This window comes from Phasianus colchicus, chromosome 3 (genome assembly GCF_987193195.1).
Source record: "Phasianus colchicus chromosome 3, bPhaCol1.hap1.1, whole genome shotgun sequence".
Lineage (NCBI taxonomy): Eukaryota > Metazoa > Chordata > Aves > Galliformes > Phasianidae > Phasianus > Phasianus colchicus.
Window position 1 is genome coordinate 67,373,243 of NC_143438.1, and position 22,739 is coordinate 67,395,981.

The window sequence follows — 22,739 nt, forward strand, 5'->3', positions numbered from 1 at the left end:
AGAGGATGAGGTGGGTACTAGATCAAGCTGAATAGCTTAAACAATGCTATTCATATGCCAGTATTAGGATACTCTCATCCCTAGATTAAGCAGCAGGCAAATGGAAAATTCAGGCATTTGGCAACGTGTTCAAGACATAGGCGTCGTACCTCGGTTTGGACATTCATTCCATGAGCATCTAGCCCATGTAAAATGTTTAGTGAAGGAGAAAAGCGGATCTGTAGTTAGGCACAAAATAAACTTTCAGATCACACAGTTCATATAAAAATTTCTTTTGGAGACCTCAAGGACTGCATTATGTGCTGCAGTATCCCAAAGCGCTCCATTTCTGCGCTGATTTGTGCCACCTGCCTCACTGTTTTCGCCTTCCACACTATCAGTCCAGTTGCACTTTTCCTGTTTTGGAAAGTCCCTGGCTCACATGACATTTTGAAGTGACCTTCATATGGAGTGAAAATGCCAAATAGTGGGATCCTAATAACGTATCTGCGTCTCATTAGGAATTTTAATCCTCAGACTCTAGAAAATTAAATGCAATTAAAAAATCCACACAGAGGAGAGGAGGAAGGTGGGTTGTGTGAGAGAAAAGGAGAAGACAGTAAATGAACAAGGACTGAGTGAACAGTCCTATTTTTTTCCCCAGTCCTGGAAAAACACAGCTTGTACCAAACTGAATGTTTATTTCCTTTTCTTGAGGAAGTAAAAAAACTGAAAGCTGACATTCAGTTGGAGAAGAAAATTTTCCATTTAACCTCAGAGAAGCATTTACAGGTTGCTGAAAGAAAAGCAAAGGAAATAAAGAGTGTGTTTGCAGCACTCACCACTCCTTTGGCTGCAGCTCTGAGCTGGAGAACAGCTCGGACAGCTTGTAAACAATGTTATGTTACAAGGGGCAGCACTTTACTTACAGTCCTCGTTACAGACACTGAGGACTTAGAGTCACAGAAACTCTGACTCTCACAAATGTGAATCTTTATGGCAAAACGGAAGAATTTGCTTCCTTCTTACCCCCACTTAGGTTAGAGACCAGTATAAAGTTATCTGTAAATCTCCAGCCTTCTATCACAACTCATATTTTCTAGGATGCCTCCTGTACCTTCAGGCAGCTGCCTCCAATGAGTATGCATCGATATAATTGTGATCAAAGCCAGACCTAGTCTCAAGCTTCTCCAATGATAGGTAGAGAAGAAAAGTGACCTTTATATTTTGCATTTACATATGACATTCATTTCCTAATTATCTGCTCAGCTGCACCGATTCAGATACTGACATTCCAGATCTCCCTTACTGTGAGAATTCATGTTCTCAACTGCAGAACCAGTAGGCAAAGGTTCACATTAGCACTGCAGCTCCTAACAAGCCAAAATAAACACATCTGCCTATCACAGCAGTTTTAACCCCCCAGAGAAGGCAGAGAGAGTCCTGCATGATGACGTGGAGTCAATGAAAAGGGAAGAAATACTCCTCTTTGTGTTGTTAACACAATGAGCTGTGCTATTACTGAATGCCAGTTAAGGAAGAAAAAAAAGTAATAAGCTGCTCCCATGCTTTTGGATTAAGGAGATTTTCTGTTTTTTCCTTAGTCAAAAGCATGAAGTACAACAGGAAGAATGAACAGCTTAGTTACTCTATTGGGTTTAGCAGAAAATTCTATCAATTGAAATCTCTTCTGTGTGCTTAACTCTAAACCTATGCTTAAAAATTGCTAGAAGTAAGAGGAATTGCTTTGCAAAATGAAACTCTATAGCACTAAGATTTCCAGAGTTCATTGAGACCTGTTTCACACTTCTTTTGAAAGTTCAAAAGCTGCTGGGCAGAGAAATATGGAAAATATCCTGATAATTCATCCTCCTAAAGGTGCTCTCTTCTAAGCAAATGCGAGGTTATAGAAATTGGTACGAAGAGAAGTATAAGCATTTTAGGATGAGAACAATGAGAAGAAACGATGCAGTAAAACTAAAAGACTGAAACAATAAATCATACTGCAAGTCAAAAATGATTGTGGTTAAGATAATTTTCCCTATAGGAACTATTCAGCAACAAAATCATTTACAGGAAGGTGACATAGCAGCCATGAGATGAGAACTTTTACACATATTAAGGAAACAGTGTTAGCCCTCTCCCAGAGGCAGATCGATTGTATTTTAGCATTTTATGCAGAAATAGTCTGACCATCTACACAGACAAGAACAACAGAAAGATGGGCAGCATTCAAGAAAGCAAACTTTAAAAATTGATGAGCACACACTCTATTTCATTTATTGAGAAGCTTTTATTGAGGCACCATAATATTCTGGATTAGTCACACTATGGCTCTGGAATATCAAATCATAATGCAGTCATTTTCCCAATAAAAGGAAATAAAATAAAGAAGCACAGTGCATGAAGCTTTGGTCACTGGGCTAGGGTGAGTTTTTAGAGCCAATCCCAGTCCAGTGCAGAGAAGGTGTTTCTTCACACTCTTTCATAGACTCTGGTGCAGACAACCCCTTTCATAGCACACTCCTAAGGCACAAAAGAAAAGATTAATACAAGGATCTCACTTGCAGCAAGTATGTCTGCTGCAGTACCACTGAACTCACTGAAAATCCAGATATCATATTTTGAAAATCTGTATAATTTTTAGAGCAGATAGCAAAACTACAGTTATAGTGCAATAAGTGTTTTGTTTGTTTCTTTGTTTGTTTTTGTTTTTAAGTAAATGGCATATAATGACAAAAAGAATGCAAAATTAGCTTCAGCTTACAGGGAAAAAAAAGCACTCTCGTTGTTACTGGCTTGATAGAAACATCATCAAGGCCTGGTTTATCACACTGTGGCTCACAAACGCTTTCAGTTTTACAAACATGTTTTTTGTGGAAACAGATGCAGCCTGTGCATCTCAGAGGTCAGGATTCTGGCCTACAAAACTTTGCACTCATGAATCACAAGATGTTTCTCCTGACCCCTTTGTCCTGGCGGCCCTCAGTGGCTCTCGATGACTCACAGCCACCAGGCAAGTGCGACAAAGGTGGCAGGACATGAGGCAGGGCTCAGCAGTGTGCAGAAATGAGTCCTCCTCAGCAGTTCTGTCCTAGGCCAGGGATAGGCCACAGGGTGCTGATAGAATGAGCAAAACTGGCACAGGCTGCCCAGAGAAGCTGTGCATGCTCCATGCCTGGAGATGTTCAAGGCCAGGGTAGACGGGGCCCTGAGCAGCCTGATCTCCTTATGGCAAGGGGTTGGAATTGAGTGGTCCTTGAAGTCCTTCCATCTTAAGACATTCTATCATTCTGTGATTCTAAGATCCTTCTCTTTATTCAGAAGTAAAATCTCAATTCCCTAAAATGTATTATGACACCAGATTGGCTCCCCTGTGGCTTTTTTGTGCCTAGCAGACAATCATAGAATCATAGAATTGCTCACGTTGGAAAAGACCTTCAAGATCATCAGGTCCAACCGCAACTTAACCATACAACCCATCACTAAATCATGCCCCTGAGCACCACATCCAAACGGTTTTTAAACATATCTAGGGATGGTGATTCAACCACCTCCCTAGGGAGCCTATTCCAGTGCTTAACAACCCTTTCTGTAAGAAAGGTAGGCAGGTTAGATGGATTGAGGAAAGTCCCCAGCCTTCATGGAGGATGTGCTTCTCTCAATGCCAAGGGCCTTTCAGAAGAGCCATCAGGACCTGATGGCCCTGCTGCAGGTCAACATCACCAGCAGAATTAGGCACAGAGAGCTGCCTTTCATGCAGTAAACCTTCAGCATCTTTAGCTAGTTGTGCTCATGCCTAAAAAACAAACAGTAGTATGAACTGACTGGCACAAGTAGAAACAGATGTGCAAAAAAGGGATGAAATCAGTTTTCTAAGGTGGACAGGATTCATTCTGAAGATGAAAAAAAGGAAAGAGACATTCCAGGGACAGAAAATTTCTGGCTTGCAAACTTCTTTTAACATTTCACTGATTTCTACTCCATGAAAATTGCATTTCTTTTAGGCAGAATAATTTTGAGATCAGTATATATGATCTCAAATCATGACAACTCTGCCAGTATAATTACTTTAATGACAATTTGCTGTTATGGAATAATATTTATTTCCTTCCAGGTTGTTTCCTAAGCTTGTTTCCCATTTTCTCCATCCTTATTTCTCTCATAGGCCAAAACTGTCACTCTGCTTAGACAGAGGCCAACTGAATGTTTCATCTTCCTGCCATGCATCAGTATACAAGGAGTAGAGCCTGGTACTTACCACCACCATTTTCCCATCAACCAGTCTTCTTTTTATTGTGGTTTCTTTGCCATTCCACTTCTGAACTTGAACCAATGACCCTTTCTCCAAGGTTACAACACTCTACAAAGGCCAAGAGAAGAGTCTCAAACTGTAATCAAAGCTTTGCAGGTTAGAGTAGCAACTCATTTTATATTCAGCCAGATCTGCATCCTCTGCTAATGATAAACTTCTTACCAGTGGTGCCAGCATCATACTATTTCTTCTTTCAGTGCTTTTCTTGAATTACCTGGGAATTTCATAGTACACTAAGAGGGTGGGAAAAACTCCTCCTGTCTCTCTTCTAGTATGTTAGGACCACTCAGAGAACATCAGCCCCCTTACCTTGACTTTCCGGTCATCTGCTGTTGTTTCATCAAACTGCTGACCCAATTTGAAGGAAATCTCTGTATTTTTGAAGGTGCTTTCCGTTCTGAGGGTTACTATGTCTCCCTTCATACTAATGATCACACTGGGCTTTGACAGGCCACCCAGTTTCCTGGTTGCTAAGCCCACTCCTAAAAATCAGGAACAAAACCATCATTACATTCTAGGAAGCAAAAAACTCAGTACCATTTTGAAAAACTTCAGTAGAAAAATAAGGAAAAGTTTATTCCTGAATACTGTAATGCTTTCTTCATATGAGACACTGATTCTTCATATGTGGAAGCACTGTATTCAAATGGCCATGCAGTCCCAGTTGACAGCATGCGCCTCCAGCAAGAAGCAAAGATTCACTTGAGTATGTACTGGTGTACATTTAACTAGGAAGAAATACTGGTGGTTAGTAGTGTGCATGTATCTTTGAAGAGATAGAACTGTGTCTCACAAAAGCTCAACTAAATCCTTTTTGTATAAAAATTGTTGAATAATCTTAGAATCTGAACTTCTCTTAGCAAGATGCTGGGAAGAAACGGGATTCTGAACTGCCAGTATGCTGTTACTAATTCATTAAAGCAAAGAATATAGTGGAGAATGGGCAATTCCTAGGTTTTTACTAAGATACATTAGGGATCCTAACTCTTGAACTTCAGAGGAAAAGGCAAGTACATGTACAAATAATGATGTATCACTGCTTTATAAAAACAAAAAGGGGATAGCTATAGTTGTTGCATTAATGCTATGAAGTGCTCATATGAGAAGATACATATAAAAAGATATATGTTGTTATCTGTAAAGTATAATACTATTTGCAGTAATTATTCAGTATTGAAACATTTCTGTTCCAATCTTCAGAAGAATGTCTGTAGTTGGACTTGCATCCCACATTTACTCTGGTTAATTAATTTACTGAAGTTCTTTTGTTACTCAGTTTAACATTTCAAATAAGGGGAATTAGTGTCTCAGTGAATCATTTATATAGCAAAAGAAATGCTGTAACTGACTGTGTGCACTTGCTATCTAGGAATGAAGCCAGCATTAGAATTAAAAACAATGCCCAATTGATTACATTCCTGGCATTTCTCAGAAACAGATATATTCATTCATAGGATTTAGAACTCTGAAACCAAAGTGTCATGAGACATCAGCTCCATTATATATTGTAAATTATTACAAGTCACGAGTTTAACAGTGCAATGAAGAGAAACATAAAACAATGCTGCATCTCCTTGGATCCTTCTCATTACAAACAGGTTAGATCAGGTTAGTTCACTTAGAAACAGGTACATTTATAACAGAAGCCTTTCTTTTCTTTCCATGCTAGGTGTTAAGGAAATAAGTTATGCTAGAAAAATAATCGCAATGCCTATGTGGCCAGGAGGAAAGCACTACACATGAGCAAAGCATAAGATGCAAAAGAAGAGGCATTTACAAAGGAAACTTACTTGGAAAAAAAAAAAAAGAAAGAAAGAAAGAAAGAAAGAAAAAGAAAAAGAAGAAAAAGCACACAACATCTCTCACCCAGTTCTTTCATATAGTCATCAAAATTTTCACTGGAGACAAGTTTCCAGGTTCCCACAAATCGGTTACACATCGTGTTGGCTTTGTGAGGCGGTGATCCTAGAGAGAGGCAGCAGTCACAGATGCTCTTGGTGGGAGCCAAAGAAATTTTGTGCCTGACTCAGATTTCTTTTGCCTCCTTTTAAAGATGTCCAGTCCCTGTAATGGTCAGAATGGGCCAATGGGAGCAGCAGTGCCAGGGCAAGACAATGTGCACCTTGTCCAAGGCAGCCGTATCTGTACCAAGGCTCCGGGTGACGCCTGCCTCAGCTTCCTCCACTGATTGATCAGGACAGTGAGGCACACATGGGGCTGGGGATGTGAGGCTATTGCTGGTAACATGGAGCAGTCTGGGGACTGCGGTGGGATCTGAGCCATATGTAGCCACCAGCCACTTTATCCCTCTGAAATTCAGCTCTGACTGTCCTCCCAACACCATTCTGCTGCTGTCACCATTACTACTGTTGTCATTTCTATGACAGGTGAATCAAAACCACATTAATGTGAGGGAAGAGTTGCCAAGGATCTGCTTACACATTTTTTTTGTTGCTTTGTTGTCACGTCCATGAAAGGATTTGTGTGTTGTATTCTTTGCAGACATAATGGAATTATTTCTGCCACTGAATCAGAGCAATGAGTCCAAACTGTTGGTTTTCCCCTGTGTATAGCCCAGAAAGCACCACAGAGAAAAGGAGCAGTCAAGCTTCACTGTCTCCCTTCTTCTACAACTAAGGGCAAGTTCAGAATAGTGGTGCATCAGTGGAGCTCAGCTCTAAGAGGCTTATGCTTAGTACAGAGTCACTTGGTGAGATGCAAGCAGTCTAATTGGCTTGGAAAGAGGGAATACACTATTCCCTTCTTGCTTCTCAGCACCTGCATAGTTAGATTTCATACTCATATTTAAGCTACTGCATTCATTAAAGGTCTTGCATTCAAATGTCTCTTAATGTCATGAGATTTTTTTCTGCTGTCAAGAAGGGCAATGGCTTCTTCTGTGCCATGTGAAGCAGATCAAACACATTATACCTCCAGATGTGTCGACAAAAAATCTGTCACAGAAATCTCTTCTTCTAGTGACATTACTGTCTGGATTAGCACGTGTGTTCATCTGGCCCAACTCACGTGCTCAAGCAGGACTGTATCTAAACTGCACGTGAATTACTCCAAGAAGGAGACTCCACAACCTGTATGGGAAAACTGTGCCAGTAAATAAGTGATTCCTAATGTTCAGAGAGAACAACAGCTGTTTGAATTTATGCCTATTACCTCTTGTCCTGGCATAGGACATCACTGAACAGGACCTGGCTCTGTCTCCTTCACACCCTCCCTTCGGGTCTTTATGGATATTGATGAGATCCCCCTGAGCCTCCTTTTCTCCAGGCTGAGCAACCCCAGCTCCCTCAGTTTTTCCTCACAGGAGTTGCTCCAGTCCCTTCATCATCTTAATGGTCCTTTGCTGGACTGTCTCAAGTATGTCCAGGTCTCTCCTGTACTGGGGAGCCCAAAACTGGATACAATTCTCCAGGTGTAGCCTCACCAGTGCTGAGCAGAGGTGATGACATTCCTTGGCCTGCTGGCAATGCTACTCTTAATGCAGCCCAGGATGTCATTAGTACTCTTTGTGGCAAGGACACTCTGCTCACCTATGCTAACCTGGCACTAGAAACACTGAGTTTGAAAGTTTGAAAAGCTTTTGTAAATGCACATTTAGAATTACTGTGTTGTGGTTTGTAACATAAACCATATGTGTACTTGACAGGCAAGATTGTGAAGAATTGTAATTCAAGACAACCCAAAATACATGAAATTGCAGTGTGAGACCACATCAAGTGTAATTCTGCCCTTCTCCTTTCTAAACTAACTTCCTGGAGAAAATGATTGTTACATGAAAGTATTAAGAGGCTTCTTTCATATTTGGGTTTTTTGTTTTTTTTTTTGCATAATTAATTTCTGAGCTATGAGCACATTTGGGAACAACTCAGATATTCACTGCAAAGATGAAGGGGTGCTGGTATGATAGGTTGCAGAACTGAGTTTGTTGCATCCAGGATAGAAAGAGTGGAATGGAACTGAAGCTGGGATGAGGTAGCAAAGACATGAGTCTTGTCTTAACAACTGCCATATGTAGTAATGGGAAAAAAAAAAGGGAAAAATGCTTAAACAGAAGTAAGATACAACTTGGGCAGGGAATATAAAATAATCTCCGGATTATTCTGAGGTTGTGTGGAAATGTCAGAGTCTTAAATTACAAATATTGGTTGTAAATGCAAAACGTTTTTATCCTATCAGTCGTAAGATGAACGAGGATAAATTGAGAGAAGTTCCCATTACTGCTCAGGTCTAATTACAGTGCAGTGTAAAGGGGTTCAGTTCAGAGTAATTAAAATAAAAAGAAATAAAATAATAAGTCTTTCTTTCCACAGTAGGAAGCAGATATTTTGTCTGAAAACGTACATAAGTGTGAATGAATTTATGAATATGTCCACACAATGTTATTCTAAAACATTACATCATATTTAGTGTAAGAAATGGCTAGGTCTTTTATCCAATCTTCGAAAATAAGAAAGCTTCTTCTAAATGAAACTATCCATTATTTCTCAATGAATAATAGGAAAATATTCTACCGTTGTCCCTCAGGCATTCTTTGTTCTTTCATCTAATTGTCCTATCCACATAATAAAGGCACTTTAACAAGACAAGGCTGGTGCCTTTGGGAAATAAAAGATGATTGGGACATTGTAAAATCAGGTCCAAAGAAATTCAAAAAGAGCGAATTAGTCAGAATAGAACAGCTATAGTGCAGTACCAGTAACCTTAAGAAAAAAAAGTGACAGAGAATTATTTATACAGACAAAAACCCCAGTCTTAAGCAGTCTCAAACAATGTTGACATTGCTACCATCCATCTCTTTGTCACCAAGAAAGATCAGTACTTTCATTTAAAGGACTTACATTCTAGAAAGAAGAAGAGCAGGGAATTACAACTTCAGTAGAAATAATATCTGTGGAAAGAAATCTTTTCAAGTGTAAAGAAAAAAATGTAGCAAGGATTGTGCACGCACACGATAAGAGGATCTTTGATACCATTTCTTCTTGTGATTGGAGTGACACGGGATTTGGAATAAATGCACTTGGAGATTATGAAGCAGGACTAGAAAGAAGGGTAAAAACTTGTAAAAACAGAGACAAAATATGAGGAGAATATATACTAAAAGAACTTAAAATGTAAATTTATGTCAACTTTTTTAACGGAAATATGATCTGGACACATTTCATCCAAAGGCACCTTAATTAAAATCCTAGGGGAGATCAACCAAACAGAAATAAAAGCAGAGAAGAGAGGCCAAATGCCTGCCTTGCCTAAAGACGCCAAGGATGTTTTGATGCTGACATGAGGGAGCCGAGGGACTGGCTGCGACCATGAGGCCAGCAGTCTGTCTATTCCCAACAGCTCCAGTTTGGGGGTGTGAATGGCTTTTTGTCTACTTAGCTGGGGGACCCAAGAGACCAGGCCAAAGCTGAGGATAGGGTATGGAGAGCAGAGCTGGGTGACCCACATGCAGAAGTATTCTGTGTTCCTCCCAGTGCTAACCAAGAATTAAAAGCTAAACGGAAAAATAACAGGAAGGTCAGAGCAAAGTATAAGCCTTGTATCATCCTTCTTCTGAGCTGCTAAAAATCTGTGGCTGAGTCCCCTTCTCCTCTGATCATCCATGAGACCTTTACAGGAATAGTGAGCCAATAAGCTAGCAAGTAAAAGCCTGCTCCTCTTAGCACTCAGAGGTGTCTGCTGTGGCCAATGGGGTTTGCAAGAACATAGTGGGATCTTCCTTTTTAAGAAAGGAATGCTGTTGAATGGTTTCTGATTTTTGGAGAATAGTTCAGCACTTCAAAAAGGAGATGGTGGCCTGTACTGCTTTGCAGGTGAGGGCAAGATGCTTAGAAATGTAAATTGTCACTTTTATTCACTCTTGAGAAAGCAGACTTCACTTACTTGAGGGTTACCTCCTTTTACTCAAGAAATGAATACTGTATATATGGGCTACTCAAAAGCATTTTTCCTTCCTCTATGCAACTGCTGTTCTTTAAGCTCATGACATTTCACAACCAGTGAAGCCATAATAAAAACAGGGAGCTGCTTGTTCATGGCTCTTTCAACATTTTTCTGCAGAATTTGCTGACAGTCTTTCAGAACTGCTCTTAAATGACCCCTTAGTTCATCTGTAGGTTAGAAGCCCTACCTTTTCCCCTCTTCAGCTGTGCTAATAGTGTAGAATCTTGGATAAGGTCTGTCCTGCAGAATAAAGTCCAAGTGTATGTATGAGGTTTCTGCTGCTGGCAAAAGGTCCCAGTGCTGTTACCTCTGACAGGAATGTGCAGTGTGGTTCACAAATGGTTAAGCCAACCACAGGTACCAGATGTGGTGTTTTTCCCATTTTGTGGATACTGTGCATCTTCTCAGATGCTTGTTCAGATTTTCCCAAGACTTCCTAATTTTTCATCTTCTCTTTTTGTCCTTCCAGGTTAAGAAATTAAGATTGAACATTTGAAGTAGGTGTCGAGAACTAAAAGCCGTAGAAAAAAGGAACTCAAGAACAAGAGGAGTGTAAAAATTTGGCTCCTAAAGGTCTTTGCATCTAAAGAAGTTAGTGTTCCCATAAAAGCTTTCTCTAACAGATATAAAATGCAAAGACTGTTTTAATCTAATGACCTAGTAGAAAAGGCGTATAGGAGAGTAAGGAGGCTGTAACAAGAGAAAACCTTTAAGTGCTTTTTAGTAGGCTTGAGAGTACTCTCTAAACTATGATCTTTAGGTTGATGCTTTTTGTCTGATCTAGGGCAAAAAAAAAAAATATGTTAGGGAAAGGCACATTATTAACATAATCACACTTGAGAGCTCCAGCAGCTCTGATTTCATTCCAAGTGGAGCTAAACAAGAACAAACCACTTCAGATCATTCCCAAGCTTAAAGTTTTCAGCTTTTCTATGTTCTCTAAAACCATAGCCGTGGGTGAGGTGCCAGGTTCCCTGTTCACATTGAACACCAATAGTGGGCATCTCGGCCACAGGCTCCTTGCAGTCTGTGTACCATCACAGCAAATACACGTCATCAGATGATGCTTCGTATCCAGGTCTTCATCTACCTCCATTACATAGCAAATACCACCAACTGAATGGGCTGTGACCCTCTTTCTGCAGTGAGATGGGCCACAGTTACCAAGCATGGTGCTGGCTTTCACATGATACATCCCACACAGCACCATCCCCATCGTGCAAAACCCAAGGCCCTTTCTGAGAAATGCCAACACACACAAGAGTTGTAGAAAGCAGAATGGTTTATTGAATAGCCACAACAAATTAGGCTAGCTGCATGTAATTTTGAGGGATACATCTGTAAAAAATGCGGTTCTGTTCAAAATTGTGGAGTTTTTCTTCTTCAGTGAAGTTGTTTTTGTTCAGCCTTGAGCATCAGTCCCACGTGAAGACGACTTTCTCATGCTCTTTCATAAACTCTTTTACTGGTAACATTATTCATGGTGCATTCCTGGAAAGAAATGCAAATTTAATCAGCTTTTAAGTCTCACTGCATATTTGATAGTCAGAAGGTAGAGAACTACTTATGTACTGGGAGCCAATGCAAGAAAGAATTTGCATTTCTCCTCTTTCAAGAGCAATTGCCAAAATGGTGAAACTTAACGTTGGAAGCTTCAGAAATAAAAGTCTAAAATATTCATAGAAGCCTAGGACTAAAGCAACACCAAAGGACTGCTTTGGCCTCCCCAGGAGATTTCTAATCTCCTCAGTTTCTAGGCCTTAAAAAAGGCTCCTGGAACACCCAGGGAGCACTTTGGATCTAGGCAGTTGTCTCTTGTCTCCTCAACTTCTATAGCTGTGGCTCATCTTCTCCATATGTGTGTACAGCACATACACAGAGTCCTACACAACTTCCAGCTGCATGTGTCATCCTATGCATTTTAGGCTCTGTCCTCATCTATTTTTCTGCTGGATCAAATTCTGTTTTCTTCAGACTTTTCTAATGAAGTTGTTATTAAAAACTACTTTTTATTTATTCTCCTCTGGTCTTTATCCAAATCAATTTAAGTATTAAATCTGTAGACACATCATTTTCTCTAGGGAAGGCAGAACTCTACAAGAATGTAATGTATGTGTATCATTTTCTATCATGTAGGAATCCCAGCTGCCTTTTACAAAGACATCATTAGTTCTCCCCCAGGTATTTTAAAGTGTTTTTCCTTAAACTGGAGAGCAACATTGGGAAACCCCAAACTGCAGCTAAGCCTCACTGGCACCAGTCAAGCACAGTGCTTTCTGCCCAGATAACAACAATCACAGGGGATCAGATACCAATTACTTTTTTTTTTTCTTTTTTTTTTTTGCTATAGCATCATAGCACTGACTTGGTTACTGGTAGTCTGCAACATGGGCCTCAGACATTGCTATGGGGGATCTACTGGAGATGAACAGAAGTAGTATTTTGTGTCAGAGAGGGTAGACCTAACATGGACTTTGTTAATGCATCCACTATCCTGTCCAGGACTTTGAGATTATAAAATATAAACATTTCCCTAATTGAGATTATATTTCACCCTATTCCTTCCTAACCATTTCTTGCTATGGACAGAATGCAGATGCCTCTATACCATTCTGTAAGTTTAAGACCCTTTCAGTTTTAATACATGCTCCAGACTTGTTCAGAAAGACTTCTTACTCAATGCACAGTCTTTTCAGATGTTTCTATTCCCTGTGTTTGAATCCAGTGTAATGCATCCATCAGAACAGAATTCTGCACAGTGACTTCTGTGATTAGATGATAGCAAAAATGAACTCACCACCAGCAGATTCCCATCCACCACTTTCCTCTTGATAACAGTCTCTTTGCCATCCCACTTCTGCACCTGCTTCAATGTGCCATTGTCTAGGGTTATGACATTCTGTCAGAGGAAAAAAAGCAAAGCATGACTATTTCATCAAGGGTGCTTTGGACCAAAGAAGAGACTGTCTCCGTGTCCAAAAAGTACTGAAGCAAAAAGCAATCTGAGCACGTTTACCTTTGAAGGCAGCATTTCAAGATTCGATGTCAAAACAGCAACTCTGTCCTCCTTATCCGACAATCTTTTTGAAATATATATAGTTGGAAAATGCCATCTTTGGACTCACCTTTGTTTTTCTGTCATCTGCTGTGGTCTCATCAAACTCTTCACCCAGCTTGAAAGAGATCTCTGTATTTTTGAAGGTACTTTCTGATCTGATGGTTATTACATCACCATTGATGCTGATAGTTAAATTAGGCTTGGCCACACCAGCCATCTTCCTGGTAGCAAACCCCACTCCTGTAAATAAAAAAGTACACTATGAAAGTTTATCTTCATGATTTTCTCTTATCTGGGGAAAATACGAGACTCTCCCCATTAGCTGGTATGTTTATAGACCAAGCCAGATGGGATGAGATAAGGAAATTGTACGCTCTGTTGTCAGAGTAGCAAAAGCAACATTTTGAAGACTGAGGCAAAGTTTCAGTGCCAGATATTTGCATATGTACTTGCTTCAGACAACCGCAGTGATTTATGCACTAAATTGTATGCTAACTAAATCTAAAAATAAATAAGCAGAAACATGCAACAGTTTGTAAGCCACAAAAACAAACAAAAAATCACTTAAATTGCAGATATATTTATCAGTGGCTAGGTTGAATGAAAGGAAATGATTAAGAAATAGCTGGCAACTCTTATGTCCTGAGTAAAATCTGGGGTAAAGATGAAGAGTATGAGAATCTCACTGAAAGCCATCTGAATGCATGCTGCAGAACTTTCAGTGAGTGTTTTACCTTTTATCTCCAAATAACTTCCTGGATTTTTACCCTGTATAGATCCAAACAGTGCAAGTTACCCCATACTTCCCTCATCCTGCTGGAAACTTTTTAAAGCCCAATTTTAATTCTAAGTGAGAAGTCTACACCTTTAGAGTGATATTCCTTGAGTTTTTTGCAAGTATCTGCAGTGTCTGCATGAATCTGTACAACTTTCTTTGTTAATATTCACTGGAGGCAGTCACAGAGTTTCATTCACTTTCTGTAATAGCCATGACAATTAATCAGTGTCCTAGTCCAAGAGCAAATTTAGGTGTATTGTTCTTAGACACGGAGAAGCTTGCTGCATTCTAGCATTACACCACTTTGTATTTCCAAAAGCTTAAAAGCAAATTCACATAAAATACTGCAGCAAAGTGCTTACTTTCATTTATAGCACTACCAATTAGGCATGCATAGACTTCGCCTACCTGAAACTATTCCTCCCAATCAAGATTTTTCTATGTTATAGGAATGTGACAACGCTACTCCAAACAGCCAAGTTCTCCAGTATAAAACTATTTAATAAAAGTAGTTGGACTAAAAGGAGCTTGATAAACAGCAGAGCCAGAAAAAGCATGTAAGGAATAGAGTTCAAATTCAGCATTCCTTCCCTTCCCCAAACACAATAATTCCAAGTAACATTTCTCACCCAGCTCTTTCATATAGTCCTCAAAGTTTTCACTAGAAAGGAGCTTCCAGGTGCCCACAAACTGGTCACACATTTTGTCAGGTAGCAGTCTTTCACAGGAGCAAGCAGAAATAGAAGCTGTGAGGATAGTATGAGCTCCAAGAGATGGGCTTTAAAAAGGAGCCTTGGCCACATGATTTACTAGGATGACCAATAAAGAGGGAGCCCTTAGTGCCCAGTGTTTTCCTTCCTCCCCTACCCCTCCTTTGCCAGTAGGTCACAGTGCTATTATTCATATGCCCTTACTAGCACAAAGATCACTGTCATTTTTTTTTTATTTAATTATTTTTATAATTCAAGAAGACACTTTACCACAAAGGTGAATATTAAAATCATATTTTCTTTGAGAATAAAAAGTTAGATTCAACCCCCAGAGGGTATGCTGTGTCTCCCATATTCCTTTTCTTTCATTTCTATCCTCCATATCGTATGAACACATAAATTCCTAGACTGCAAGATCTGAAAGACTTGGGATCATTTAATTTTCTTTTTGCACAACTACAATCAGTGATTTTCTACTGAGAGGAACAGAACTATAGGAAAAAGTGGATCTGGGGAGAGAAAGCAGGAGTCGGTGGCTGTAGAAGGATATATCCTACTTCCATGGCTGAGGACTGAGAATCCAATAGGTCTGTATCCTGCTTTCCTGGAAGGCAGTGGGGACATAGGGTTCTATGAAATGCAGAGTAACACAGCTGATGACTTGTCTCACTTTTACTTGTGTTCCCTCTAGAGACCTATGTCCCAGTGACATAGCATTATGACTACTTATTGCAGAAATCTAGGTTCTGGTATCAGTCCACTGAAGATCTCTGGATTTATCATTTTCTTTCTGTTTGCACTGTTTATGTAATTATCAGCTCAAGACAAAGTGTATAAATGTATATACATAACGAGGCCTGCCTTGACCAATTCTCTAATGCTATCTTAGCTCAGATCACAAAAAACTGAGGCAGTAAGCAAAAAATTTACTAGACATTCCTTCTGGCTGTAAAATACTATTACGCTGTCAGAAAAAACACATGCATTCAATCCTATGCATTCTTCTTTAGGTGGATTTCTTCAATAGAAATACTTTTCTGATCACTGAAACAAATATGTTGGTCCATATATTTTGATATAACAATGCTATATAAAAATAATTTGTATAGGATTGTAAGATTATAGGAAAATTCAGATGGGATGGTACAGCCTTGGGCAGGACCAGCTCACACCAGGCTGCCCAGGGCTGCATCCTCTGGGGAAACTTGAACAACTCTGAGGATGGAGTTGCACAGCCTCGTGGGAAACTTGCTCCCTGTCCAGCCTTGTGTCCCTGCAGAAAGAGTCTCCTCATTTCCAGCCCTCCTTTACTTCTATCCTTAGTCTTTTACCCCTGGTTCCAACTCATCTGTCATTCCATACGTGTTACGTTGTAAGCACTCATGGCCTTTCTGTTGCCACCTTTAGGGCTGTTGCTGTTGAGCTGCTCCCCAGCCAGTTCATCCCCATTTCATTGCTGCACAAGCTGAATATGTCTGTACATGTATGATTAGTTACCCTTTTGTCCCTTTTAGACTGCAGGCTCTGTTTGCGAAAAACAAAAAAAAAAAAAAAAGATTTTTTAACTCCATCTCATTTCTCCCCAGAGAATATCTAAATCTGAAGTTTGGTCCATTCTTCTTTTGAGTCTTTGCATATTTATTGACTTTGGGTTAATCCCAAAACAAATAAAATTATATTCTAATTATGGAAGTCTCTGACTGCTCTCCTGATTGGCTTTCTCAAAGTATCACATGCTCAGATTCTCTTTAGAAGGAAACTCTGAAGGACCTGAAGATTGTGTCTTTTTATTACTTAGGATTATTGGTCTGAGACACACTACACTATGTGTGAGAAGTCTATAGAAACCTGAAAACTCAAATCCAGTAAAAATATAAATACTTGAAAGTTTTAGGTGAAAAATGCTGCAGTGGCTCTAAAATAAAGGATGTAAACTTGCCAAACTCAGTTCTTGCACTTACTTTTCTTGACTTTTGGGAATTGTTCTGTGTGTGACTTACTAAAATCAGCAGTACAATTCACTTATTTGGAGGGGAAATGGGGCTTTTATATTCAAAACCACAGCCTGAAAGTGGGGATTGGCTTTCCTTCGGTGTTAACAGCTGTCTGCAAAGCTTCTGCTGGAAAATAACTTTTGGGAGAGAGTTGAAGCACCTGTTCCATGTAAATCAGTTTGGAGGAGACAAGCTCATTCACCCCAGGCAATCAATTGCTTGCACCTATTTGAAGTGAATCTGAGCTATTTGTAGATGTCTTGCAAACAAGATGACTCGAAAATGCACACAGAAGAAAACCAGTTTGTGGGCTGCTCACTCACTTCAAAGCAATCTGGGAGCAGGCTTATGGGCTCTCACTTGGGAATTATCCTACCCATGGTCTTCTCTGCCTTGAAAGAGACTTCTGTGACAAGAGATAGGCTTGTGGCATTGATACCATCTAATAGAGATCCTGCTGGCTCACTGGAGCAAAGGCCTTATGTAATACAACCCTGCTGGTAGAAGTTAGAATACTTAATGGTTATGGAGAAATTGATGATGATTTTGAGCCCAAAAACTTGGGCAAATCTGGGATGTGTCAGTTGTAGAAACCTTGCCAGCAAGAGTTGGGCAGCCTGTGGTCATCAGCACTGATAGGATCTAATACTATCAAAAGCAAGAAAATCTTAAAAAGTGTGGAAATCTTGAAAATAGGAGAGAGTTTTGAAGAAAACGCAGAAGATAAGAGGTAAAGCAAAGAAAGGATGCAGGAAAGGACTCAGGGGAGAGCTCTGTCTATTAACTGGGATATGAACTGATGTAGCTGAAGCCTGCAAACAGTGATGGTATACTGCATGTGACGTGTTTGGGGTGTTACGAACTCTGAGGATGGTCCTGACACAAGAGGTGCAGAAGTGGAACAGCTAAAAGGCAGCCATGTGGTGGAGATCAGTGGACAGGAAGATGGTGATGTTGGGTTGTGAGTCAGAGCAGCTGTGCAAATCTTAGATAAACAGCTTTTCACAAAAATGAACACTATAGTAAACTCCCTCTGTTTCTTTCAGAAGTACAGGAGGAACAACGTCATTTCCACTAGAGTATGTGAGAAGAAGGATGATTTTTTCCAGCAGATCTGTCACTTCGGGCATCTTTTGACAGAGAACTGTGTCAAAACTTTCATGGTACTTCAGATATGCATGGATTTCTCAAAAAATACAGCTTACTCTCAAATGTGAAAACGTGAAAAAGCAAATCAGAATTAGGGCTACTGGCAGGAGACATGAGCAGGTCCCTCCTCATCTGTTCAGCAGAGCAGTCTCCAGAAGCACACTGATGTTCCCCATGCACTCATGGCTGTGCCCTCTCACCTCACTCAGGACTCAGGGCACTATTTCTATGTTTGCTTTGCTAAGCATGTTGTTTTGGGTTTGTTTTGTTTTGTTTTTTTTCCATCACATTGAAAACGGATGCAGGTACTTCCAGAACATAATGTAGGCATTTATGTATAAGAGTATATAAATGCCAGAGCTTTACCTCAAATATACTGTATTCAGCAAATGCAATAGCGAGGTTAATGAAGTCTAACTCAATGACTTTCAAAAACTGACATGAAGATCCTGCTTCTCTGACTACAATGTAAGTACTACAGATGTTTCATGTTCCTAGGTACTGACTTCCTTTATCTAACAAACAAGTTTAAAGGCATTTAAAATTTCTGATTCTTAACCCTGTCCTGTTAACCATGTGTTTTTCCTATACTGTACATCAAGGCGTTTCTTCTTGAGAGTCTGCCATAACAGTTGGCCTTTCTCTGACTCCTACTCTGCTTTTTTCTGTAGACGTTATTCCCCTGGACTTGTCTTCTAACACATAAATCCTACCTGCTCTTCCAAAAAATATATATATATGTGCATATATATTCTTATTTATCCTTAAAATTTTCTCTAGATTTGCTAATTTCATTCTGACAAATACCTTTGCAGTCCTTCCATGGAGATGTTTTTCTGAATTATCCCAGATCATCCAGCTGAAACCATATCTTGACACATCCATCTGATCAAAGTGATAAGACTATTATATCTGCTTTAAGCCTGCCCAATTTGTTTCCAGTTCTGCCCTGTTAATGAGGCTCATATGATACTGCCTGCAAAGAGCCAGGCTTGGGTCTTATTTCCAGAGATTCTCTAAAGTCAGTCTGTCACATCTCAAGTCTGCAAAGGTCCTGGCTCAGGTTAGATAAGTAAAACCAAGGTGACTACAGCTGTCTCCTTATTAATTGTTTTTTCCCTCATCATGCAAGGCCTCATTCTTTACCTATCAGTTGATGAAGAGCTAAGAATGGGATACAGGTCTATTGGCTCCTAGGAGGAAATTCCCTCAGATCTTCCTAATTCTTCCTACACATACTGACAGTCTCAACAGAAGATTTACAGAGAATAAGAGTATCTGCTATTGTAAGAACTTGAAGTTTCTCAGGAAGATCTTCAGGACAGCTGGAGTCTCTTTTGGTGCTTTAAGTTGAGAGTAACACTGCATATGCAAAATATCAGTGAGAAAATGTATTACTTTTGGAAGATGACTGTACCAAACCCAGATTCTTTACTCTCTAGCTAAGAAACTCATTGTCACTAGCTTGCATTTAAAATCTTAACATTAACAGCTTGGCTTGAATCACTTTTACTTGCTGTAGGTAGCTTGCGTGGACTTCCTCTTGCTGTTTATATTAACCCTAGTAAGCATTGCCTTTTTCCTGAGGAGTGGCTGGTCTTCAGTGTGAATATAGTTACTATGAATGTAGCTTTCAATGTTATGATAAAGTTGAAATTTTACATTTAATGTTTTTTTCTCTCTTTTCTTGCTTGATATTTCCAAGCAAGCTGAGGAGAAGTGCTGACATAAAGATGATGGACTAATGCATTTTGATAATTTGCATTTGTATTGTAAAATGCAGTATCTTGTAAGTTTCAAGTATTCCTCTCACTGGCTGGCATTCTTTAGTAACAGCTGACTTTCTCTGAAGCAAGAACTTTCCCAGAATTTTGCTTCTTCTAAGAAAGCTGAAGAAAGAATAAAGTGTAAAAAATGCTATTTCAACAAGGCCAAAAAGGAACACTACAAATCATTTAACCTTCGCAGGAACTGTGGTTTGGGTAAATATATGCATTTTTCTGTCCTTATTTCTACATCTCCTCACTCTTCATGTCACAGTGTCTTGCTGCCAATGCAGTAGCCTGGCTGCTTGGCTCTAAAACCTTTCTGAGATCTCCTGTTGTATTTGCTAGAAAGCTCTCAGTTGTTACAGATGTACTGGGATTGCATCCAAAGACCCATTATTCCACGCAAAGGAAAGAAAAATCCCAAAGGATGAGATGCCCTGGCTTCAGAGACTCAACCTTGCTGAAATCAGAGACCCAACTTTGCTGCTGTGTGTGCAGCAGGGAGGTGGCTGGAGTCTGGCAGTTTCCCCACAGTCTGCATGCAGCACTGCAGCTGAGTGCTGCCGCTGGGCACTGGGAGCCAGGGGGGAGGAAAAAGGCTGCTTTGCAGACTGTCATCTGGCCTCATTTGGTGATCTCTTACCACAGCTTTATCCTCAGCATCACCAGCACAGCCAAATAGTTTGATCTCCTACTGGTCAGTAGCCAAAAGGACATCAACAGTGTTAATGTTTGGCATGTAAGCTTCCCTCAAGGAGTGCCTATAAATGCACTTTTTATCTCAGGTAGTAAAGCAGCTCCTCATTTGGAATGCTGCAGAGGGGCTGGAGGCACAGAGTAGCTGACACAGGGAGGCTGAAGCTGTGCTACTGCATCCTCTCCAGGTGTGGACAAGGTGCGTCCCTGTGCCTCTCGGTGTCTGGATCCCTAACATGAGCTGAGACTTAGTGTGGACATGCACAGGTCTCTAAAGTTTGTAGTGCCATAATGATGCCTAGCTGATCCCTGAAAGGGTTCCAGCAGTCCAAAAATGTCTTCTACTTTTTCCCCACTGAGGATCTTATCACAGCTTTGAGACATGGGCTGGGGCTGTGTATAAGTTGGGGTCTCTAGTGAAAACAATATGAGGAAAAAATGGAGATCTCAGTACTGTCAGCCATTTCATTGATTTATTTTCCCTGTGTATTAAACAGGGATTCTACTCAACATAGCATCTTCCCAAATTCTGTTGCTGCTTCAGATTGTAACTGGTAAAGCTGCTGCTGGTTGTCAACAAAGTTGGCAAGAATAAAAAAGACCTGGAAGCTTTGTCCTACATTATTTATTTGTATTTCTGTTACCAGCTATTGTAATGATGGTGTGGCATTTCTTCACAAACCACAGTGCAGGAGTTGCCTATTGCTGTTATCTGCCAGCTTTCAGACTGTTTTGAAGGTAAAGCTGCAGTGTCTTTCTGAGCTTCTTATTGCAGGCCTGAAGCACACAGAGCCATCTGCAGAAGTTCTGATGCATGGTTTTCCCTACCGCATGGGCTCGTTGCATTAGCCACCTTCATTCACTCAAGAGCCCCTCTATTCCTTTAGGGTATGCCAAGTTCTGCCATTTGTCATAGTGAAGGTTGCTGTAAATTTTTGGTAGAGCGTTTACTCCATGGTGAAGGTACCAAAGAATCATAGAATCACAGAATGGCTTGGGTTGGAAGGGAACCTGAAGATCACATAGTTCCAAATCCCTGCTGTAGGCAGCGTTGCCACTCACAGCACAGCAATTTATGCCACGTTAGGGGCCTGTACCCAGTGGGCCTGAGGAAACTGCCAGTGCCATGTTCATGGAAAGGACCATAGCAGATCTCATTCAAGAACTGAAGGAAGGGAGCATGACATGAGGTTAAACGTGCTATTTTTTAACAGACTCTTTCTCCCCCAGCCCCTGCAGATACAATTTCCTTATTCTCTTGTATCATTTTAGTCCTGTTGCCAAATTATCCAAGCTGAACATAAGTTGATTACTTTTATGATCTGATATAGCTTTGGTTGTACATATTACTGTTCTAATAGTACCTTCCATGCTAGTTTTTTTGTTTTGTTTTGTTGTTGTTGTGTTTCTACATGAAATGCTAGTAAGCCAATACCATCTTGCTGGAATTATAGCAAAATATTTGAAAATCCCTTTCTGTTTTCAAGTTACTGTCTGGCTTATTGCTGCTTCAAACCACTTGGCCACGAATAAGGCATGACTGTTGCCTTCTTGGTGTATACAAAACTCCTGTGAGAATTCCCCTTATTTTTTGCACCTCCAGTTTTCCCTTTGCTTATATGCATGGCATGAACATGATCATCAACATCAAGAGCAGAAGATGGGAAAGGCAGAAATGTCACTTCTGACTGCTGAGAATGACTCCCCAGGAACAGACTGTCAGCAGCTTTTTTTTTTTTTCCCCCACAAACATCTAGCACAATCCTGCTGTACAGAAATGGGTTGTGGTTTATCAGCTCCTAAAGTGAGTGACTATTATTTGCAAAGTAGGAAATACATTCTCCACTGTTGTCTGTTCATTGTGCTCCACTGCTGCTTTTTACAACTGCCAATACTTGGCAGCAGGATGATCTATGAGCATGTTGAATTGTCACACAGACCCTGCACTTCCATACAGATTGCACTTCATGAAGTGAATAATTGTATATATAAACCTGCCAGTTTTTTGTTTTTGTTGTTTTGTTCAAAAATAAAAGAATTTTTGTTACTTATATACATTATCTATATTATATATTCTATATGCAGCTGAAGATGATTCATTTTCACTTAATGCAGCCCAGGCAAGGCAAAAGTTTGGACACCCATGTATGAGACCATCTTCCTAGTATGACTTACTGCTAAGCACAGTGGTGAATTCCCCAATTCATCTTTTCTGGTTGGACAAAATATTACCAGTAACTGAGCTCCAAATGGGAAGCTGAACACAAACAGGACTAAATGCATTTGGCACATGTATTGGCTCAGCAAAGAAAGCCAGGAGCCTAATAACACTT

At 40.1% G+C, this 22,739-nt stretch overlaps 2 protein-coding genes across 2 annotated transcripts; both read right to left on the reverse strand.

Moving 5' to 3' along the window:
• Positions 1-2,319: 2,319 nt before the first annotated feature.
• Positions 2,320-6,292, reverse strand: LOC116227496 (myelin P2 protein). The gene is made up of 4 exons (XM_031590871.2): positions 6,161-6,292; positions 4,604-4,776; positions 4,241-4,342; positions 2,320-2,505 (listed from the first exon to the last, which is right to left on the reverse strand). Exons 1-4 carry the CDS (start codon positions 6,231-6,233, stop codon positions 2,455-2,457), a joined length of 399 nt encoding a protein of 132 aa, XP_031446731.1. The 5' UTR covers positions 6,234-6,292; the 3' UTR covers positions 2,320-2,454.
• Positions 6,293-11,524: 5,232 nt separating this feature from the next.
• On the reverse strand, positions 11,525-14,868 carry LOC116227497 (fatty acid-binding protein, adipocyte). Its single transcript, XM_031590873.2, has 4 exons — positions 14,718-14,868; positions 13,378-13,550; positions 13,050-13,151; positions 11,525-11,743 (listed from the first exon to the last, which is right to left on the reverse strand). Exons 1-4 carry the CDS (start codon positions 14,788-14,790, stop codon positions 11,693-11,695), a joined length of 399 nt encoding a protein of 132 aa, XP_031446733.1. The 5' UTR covers positions 14,791-14,868; the 3' UTR covers positions 11,525-11,692.
• Positions 14,869-22,739: the final 7,871 nt, after the last annotated feature.

What these genes read in the sequence shown, in the direction of transcription:
- LOC116227496 (XM_031590871.2), bottom strand. Translation starts at nt 6,233, where the DNA reads ATGTGTAACCGATTTGTGGGAACCTGGAAACTTGTCTCCAGTGAAAAT. An exon ending in TGACTATATGAAAGAACTGG is followed by an intron (nt 4,777 to 6,160) that starts GTGAGAGATGTT and finishes CCTGATTTTTAG; the next exon opens with GAGTGGGCTTAGCAACCAGG. An exon ending in TTGATGGGAAAATGGTGGTG is followed by an intron (nt 2,506 to 4,240) that starts GTAAGTACCAGG and finishes TTTGTGCCTTAG; the next exon opens with GAGTGTGCTATGAAAGGGGT.
- LOC116227497 (XM_031590873.2), bottom strand. Translation starts at nt 14,790, where the DNA reads ATGTGTGACCAGTTTGTGGGCACCTGGAAGCTCCTTTCTAGTGAAAAC. An exon ending in GGACTATATGAAAGAGCTGG is followed by an intron (nt 13,551 to 14,717) that starts GTGAGAAATGTT and finishes TTTTATTTACAG; the next exon opens with GAGTGGGGTTTGCTACCAGG. An exon ending in TGGATGGGAATCTGCTGGTG is followed by an intron (nt 11,744 to 13,049) that starts GTGAGTTCATTT and finishes ATTTCTTTCCAG; the next exon opens with GAATGCACCATGAATAATGT.